Genomic DNA, 6898 nt, shown 5'->3' on the forward strand with positions numbered 1-6898 from the left:
TTGCATCTTTTGCAGGTGCACGGTAAGAGATTCTCCATGACCCATTTTGGCGGAAATCATGTTAGTGAAAATCTCGTAACGCTCTTGCCTCGCGTTTTGGTGGTATCTCTCCAACAAGTCTTGGTGCATTTTATACGGATACATGTCCTCATAGGACTTTTGGAATTCGGAGTTCATAGTGGCTATCATGATGCAATTAACCTTCGTCGCATCACGTTCATGAGTCTCAAAAGCAGTCATTTCATCCGGAGTAGCGATTTCTGGGTTAATCTTCTCGAGCTTCTCATCGAGGACATACTCCTTGTCCTCATAGCGAGCAATTTTGTGAATGTATCTTATCCATTCGCTAAAGTTCGTCCCATCGAAAGTCACCTTTTGGCAAAGGCTCATCAACATGAATGAACTAGCAGCAACGTTGTTCGCGTTCGACATCTACAAATAGAAAGGACAAAGATAGATTAGAATTTGAATCCCTAATTATCACCCAATGAGAAAAATTAGGGCTAGGATCCAACAACAATGTTTACATATTAGAAAAGGGATACCGTAATCTAACATGCAAACAATTTGAAGGTAAGTGAATGACGATTCACTAATTCTCCACTGCAAAGACATTACTTTAAGTTCTAAATGTATTGAGAATTCCTAGGTTTGGATGAGATTCATTGAAACTTTTCAATGGCATGTTTAAATCTCGATATGCCCCTCTTGTTTGTGACTAGGATACCGAGGATCACAAAGTGGGTGTGAATTACCATGCAAATTCACATGGTGCCTTCATTGTAACAATCACCCATTCGATGTGCCGGTAAACCACACACGCTCCATCAAACTATGATAAACAATGAATCACCCTTTGCCACCTTTGCTTAGAACCAATTAGTGTGCCGGTAAACCACACACGCTCCACTAACATCTTAGCATGGGTGCAAAGTGTAATTTCATGGGATTGCATCAATTCACTTTTCCTAAAGTAACTAGGATTGGGAATTTTTTTGAAAAATATGTAGTTACTTTGTATTTCATATTATACTTTTAATGAAGAGATGAGGTTGCCCTATCCTACCCGTTCGGCTAACGACCCTCCACCGATCAAGCAAGCGGTGGGTGTGAGTGTACACCCATTAAGCGCCATTTTATAGGCCGCAACCTTATACCCACCTTATAGACCGGCTTCGTGAATGAGGCCTACTAACGGTAAGACTAGCATTTTTATTATACATATATATATATATATATATATATATATATATATATATATATATATATTAATCTTGTAATATTATATTAGTATAGGGTTGAATTTTAAACTTGTAAAATTCTAGGGTTTGAAATTTGAATTGTCTAAATTAAACTTTTAATCACAAAACATAAATTTCAAAACTTGAGGGCAAGTTTTAAACTTTTCAAAACATAGGGATCAAATAACAAATAATCTAAATTAACATTTAATCACATAATTATCCATATTTGATTTATTTAATAATTTCTTGCAAAACAATTTACCAATTTAATCAAAATAATTAATCAATTATCACATAAGGAAATAAATATTTTATTAATTGATAAATATCTTCAATTAGATCAAGAATATACTCATATATATATCATAAAATCGGATTTATATTGATCTAATATGATAAAGGCAAGTATCTCAAAGATAAACAGCAAGAAATCCCGACATTTGCTCTTTCTGACGCTTGGACTCGCCGAGTACCCCAATGGACTCGCCGAGTCGAGCCTACTCGCCGAGTCCATCAGACAGAACCACAAAATTCGAATTTTGAAGACAATAAACAAGCAACCAGTGCATCAATTCAATAGAAACCAATCTAGTCTCTGATACCACTGATGGGTTTTGGCCATATGAACATTCCTATGTGCACATACAAACCCTAATGCTTGGATCTAGGTTTCTCTAATTAAACATGCATTGAATCCAAGAATTCTAATGACTAATAGAGCATAATAACAATATGAAATCAGAATTAGAAGTTTACCTTGAATCACTTGCTTGATCTTCTTGTCCTTGGAGCTTTAGAGTCACAATTGTCACTCCTCTAATGGCTTACAAACACCAATTAGCAAGAGGATGATTTGAGAGAGAGAAGAGGGGATCAAAATCGGCCAGGGTTTCTTTCTAAAGCACAAGTGTTGATTTCCCTCGACCCCTAGGGTCTATTTATACTAATGAGGCTCCTAGGGTTTCACCCTTAAACCCTAATTGGATAACTTAGGCCCTAAGCAATCCAATACCCTAATTGATAAGCCTTTGGACGATTTCAAGGCCTATCCATAGTCCTTAAATCCGTCCCCCTTTATCCATAAGGGATTTATAGCCCAAAGTCCAACTATCATAATTGACAGTTTATGCCCCTTTATTCAATTAATCTCTTTAAGTCACCAAATTAATTCCTAATTAATTTATGACTTATATTAATTAAATAATAATATTATTATTCCTTATATTATTCTCATAATATATTAATAATATTTCTTCTCTCATAATAAATCATCCTGTCAAGTTGCTATGGTGAAGGCAACCCAAAAGGACCATGCACAACCGGGTCAAATACTTGCCTAATATAGTTGCAGCCATAGACACTATTCCAACAGTTTCAAGTTCAAAATTCTGTTCATGGAGATTTATGAAGATGATATTGTCCATCATGGTAATTTCAATCCCATTCTCATTTCAATTCGTTATTTTATGATGGATCGATCTGTTTTGAGCCCAAAGTTCGAGCCGAATCTTATACAAGTCTGTTTATAATGAATCTTGTCCGATCCAATAAGATTTTAATTTCATTTTAGTCGATTCAAACTTTCAACTTGTTACTGTTCATTCTATTGAATTTGATTTCTTTATTCAATCTGATTCTCGATCCTTAACTTGCTTCTTTCATTCGATTCTTCATTTGTTCAAATTCATTTGTGATATTCCATACTCAAGTATCTTAGATTGTTCTTCATTCAATCGTATAATCAAAGTTGTTCCTAATTAACTATCTCATATCGATACGTTGATTTTGTTTTTTCTTTTATCGACCGGTTCTTTTCTCATCAATTGATTTAATGGAAGTTGAACGAATTTGTGATGTGAAATCATTCCACCAATTTGAAGTATAATAGAAAATGGAGTTTGATTTTAAATTACCTATAATTATCGATGATGTTTTCTGAAGAACTGTGAAGAACACTATGAAGATTAAGATGAATTTAGAATTAATTGATGTATTTGATCTGAAAATTGTTTTGGAGGAGATCGATTTTGTTGTTTGTCAAGAATCGATTTTGATGATGAAAGCATATTAAGTCAAAATTGGAACAAAAGTTGTTATCTGTGAGTGCGAAAGGGGTCAAAATTGAATGTGATGGGAGAATGATTTTGGAATGAAAAACATGTATTGAGAAGAACCTGACATCGGAACGAAGAAATGTTGTGCGACTATGGTTTCATAATTGGAATGATCTTCAGAATGAACGCTATTGGTGTGAACTCGCAAATGTTCTGCGTCTCGCAAGCAATCTTGTGCTTTGTGAGTTGTTTGAGTCTCGAAATCGGAATGTAGTCTCATAATATTAAGTGTTCAATGGATTTCGCAATTGAAACCGTTCGTAGTTGATTCAATCTCACAATTGGATTGAAACGATGGGTCTCGCGGTTAATTGATATATCTTTGCATCTGAAAGAATTTGCTTTGTAGTTTGCCAAAGTCGCAATTGTTGTTCACTTTTTGTCTGATCAAAGAGGGAAGAAGCAACATTGTTACATTTGATATCCCCATTTTTCACGGCCAGAAAAGACCGATTTGTTTATGCTTTATTTTCAAATCAGAGTAACTTTTTTAAAGAAAGTGTTGCGGAATTTGTTCCCCAAAGAAATATGATAAAGATTTATCAAAGCATTTCCGAAGAAATGTATTTTCATTACATTACAAAACTTGGGATGTCATTTTCAATACAGATCAAAAGCATAAACCAAAACAACATAGGCCTTACAACATTTCTATTTATTACTGTTGGCCTATAATCCATAATCTCTCATCAGATCATCGCATCTATGCTCGTGTGTCACTACCTTTAATACAAGAAAACTGAGTGAGTCAGGATGGGGAGCCTGGTGAGCACATAGGGTTTTCAACTCACAATAAATAAGTTTATCATTTTCAACAATTATTCAACCCGATTACCCGTTCCCGTTATCCTCACTTTACGTCCCTAAAGCATCTATTATAAGGGACATATCCTAAGGAATTTCATCGGGATGGACACTACTGCTAAAGGGATTCCTCAGCCATATAGGTCTGCAAGGCAACCATGAGAGGGATGGAATACACTGTGAACACATCGTTCACAAACACGTATAGGTTGCGAGCCTATTAGTGTTCCACTGGACTTCCTAGAAAAGTTTGTGGTCGTCATCCATACACCGCTAGATGATTGGATCATCGTCAACACGGAGGCCTCTTATCATTTTATCACACACTAACTATTTCATCTACCCATGTTTTACCCAACATATTTGTAGATATAAAATACATATACAGTTCAGATCTGAAAAAAAATGAAGTTTAAATCTTTCATCCAGCATAGATCTCAAAGTATAGAATATATCTTTACTATCTTATTAAACATATTGCCCATGTCTTGAAATTTAAGAGTTACAACTACCTGAACATCATGTACAATCATATAAGCTTACAATCACAACTTCTTAAACGCATACCTAAATGTATCCTATGACAGTACTTTTTTAATAGATATTAAAAACCCTAATATGATCTACACACCGCTTATGCCGTCACACCACATCTCTTCCGTCTCACCTCGCTCTCTTCGGTCTCCGACAACCCTCTGTTACCACCAACTTTTTGATGTCACCCATACAACCTAGAAGTGTGTCACCAGCCATCCTTTCCCCAATTAACCCTCACGTGGTCACCCAACTGGATGGTCGACGCCTTGGAAATCCACCTCTACCGGAACCGGCGTCCGCCACCATAGATTTTTTACCTTCCATAATTTTGTCTATTTGTTATTTACAAAATTTTATTTAGTTTGATTAGGGTTCTTGCTTATACGTTCTTTCCCAAAAGGAACTGTTGACGCCCAGAATCATACATACCTGAAAGTAATGAAGCTCAAGCAACTAGAAAGTCTACTCGGTAATCTTCAACAGTTCGACAATCCAAGGTAGATTCATACACATTCATATACTTTGGTAGATTCATACACATTCATATACTTTGCGCGTATCTATAATCTGATTGTTCTTCATGAGCTTTTTTTCTTGTTGAATTGGAAAAAAGGGCTAATTTCATATTTACACATGAACAAGTGTCTGGTTTATCTATGAATTGCAGATTAAGCTGGAACAATATCCAACTGGAGCTCACATTGCGTCTGGTATGCTATACACGGTACCTCCTCCGTCTCCCCTCTCTTCTATTTACGCATTGTTCTTGTACGTCTGTGTTGAGATGGTATTCTAGGTCTAGAGTTGGAATTGAAGCTCATTCTTCATATTCAAGTTCGATTTTTAGATGAATTACTTCAGTTTTGAGGGGAAAACTGATCAACTTACTACGTCTAACTCTGACTACAACTGCTTTAATTAGGATTGTTTGATAATTCAATTGATTTCATGAGTCAAAATATGTTCAATGGGTTGTTTTTGTTAGTTTTGTTATAATATGTAACAGTGGCAATGGAAGCTTGTTGATATAAAAGCCCTATAATTGTTATCATTTCTTTGATTTTTCCAATTTTACTGATGTAGGCAGAGAATTCATATGAGGATGTGAGTAACAAAGTAGTAGCAGACTTTGGATGTGGGTGTGGCACATTAGGTCTTGCTTCCACTCTCCTGGATGTAGAGTGAGATTTTTTTAACTTTCTTCTTCTTGGCTTATTTTTTCAGTCGGATTTTGTTTAATCTTTCAGTTGAATGTGTTTTATGCATCTGCAATCTGACTCTAAACTGGTGTTTAATAGACATGTCATTGGCATAAAAGTTGATGATGAGTCTCTTGAAATTGCATCAATCAATTCTGATGATCTAGAGGTAATTATGACATACCCTTTTATCCTTTAGCATTCAAGATTTGTTAATAACTATTTATCTGATTTATGGTTTTTTATGGTGATTTATTTACCAGGTCAAAATGGGTTTAATTCACTGCAAAATCAAGAATTTAAATTGGCGAGGTCTCTTATCTTATTTAACATTTTTCTAAATTCCATTTTATTTTTTGCTAAAAAAAACTTAATAATTACTGATATTTGATAATTTCTGTTATTTTTAAAGGTCAAATTGTTGATACTGTTGTAATTAATCCTCCATTTGGAACACGGAAAAAAGGAGTTGACATGGAGTTTCTCTCTGTTGCATTGAAGGTAAATATATATATATATATATATATATATATATATATATATATATATATTTCCTAACGAATAGCAAAATAAAATATAATAAATTTTATATTAATCAATTCATTTTAGTATCATAATAATGTGTATGAAATATGAATGTATCAAGTTGCTTCTCAAGCTGTATATTCATTGCACAAGACAACAACAAGAGAAGTATATCTTTGATTTCCCCTAAACGAAAAAATGTGATACGTTTATTCTATATTTGATTGATTTTCCCTAAATGTATATCAGGTCATCCATTTTGGTTTTTGAAAAATAGCTCTTACTGATTGTTAAATTGGAATAAATTGTTCTACACACTCTTCCCCATAATTATTTGCTTATCCGATCTGTCGGGTGAGAAGGGAAGGAGGATAAGAGAGTTGACAACATGTTTGTGATCATCGTTCTCTCTTCGACTTCTAATCCATTAATATTATGCTTTACTTATAGCATATACTTGTAATAAAGATTAAGT

At 34.4% G+C, this 6898-nt stretch overlaps 1 protein-coding gene across 1 annotated transcript; it reads left to right on the forward strand.

Annotated features, from left to right (window-relative positions):
• The first annotated feature begins 5075 nt into the window (after window positions 1–5075).
• Window positions 5076–6603, forward strand: LOC145066901 (uncharacterized). Its single transcript, XM_079014147.1, has 7 exons — window positions 5076–5195; window positions 5365–5423; window positions 5783–5880; window positions 5998–6067; window positions 6162–6210; window positions 6311–6397; window positions 6542–6603. The coding sequence occupies exons 1-7, from the start codon at window positions 5138–5140 to the stop codon at window positions 6601–6603; spliced, it is 483 nt and encodes a 160-aa protein (XP_078870273.1). The 5' UTR covers window positions 5076–5137.
• The last annotated feature ends 295 nt before the right edge of the window (window positions 6604–6898 follow it).

The sequence above is a fragment of the Lactuca serriola genome, chromosome 8, assembly GCF_051521515.1.
Source record: "Lactuca serriola cultivar US96UC23 chromosome 8, Lser_US96UC23_V15, whole genome shotgun sequence".
NCBI lineage: Eukaryota > Viridiplantae > Streptophyta > Magnoliopsida > Asterales > Asteraceae > Lactuca > Lactuca serriola.

Excerpts from the sequence above, each read along its gene's own strand:
- LOC145066901 (XM_079014147.1), top strand. The coding sequence starts at position 5,138 with ATGAAGCTCAAGCAACTAGAAAGTCTACTCGGTAATCTTCAACAGTTC. Across the intron at positions 6,211-6,310 it reads CAAGAATTTAAATTGGCGAG|GTCAAATTGTTGATACTGTT; the intron begins GTCTCTTATCTT and ends TTATTTTTAAAG. Across the intron at positions 6,398-6,541 it reads GTTTCTCTCTGTTGCATTGA|AAGTTGCTTCTCAAGCTGTA; the intron begins AGGTAAATATAT and ends TATGAATGTATC.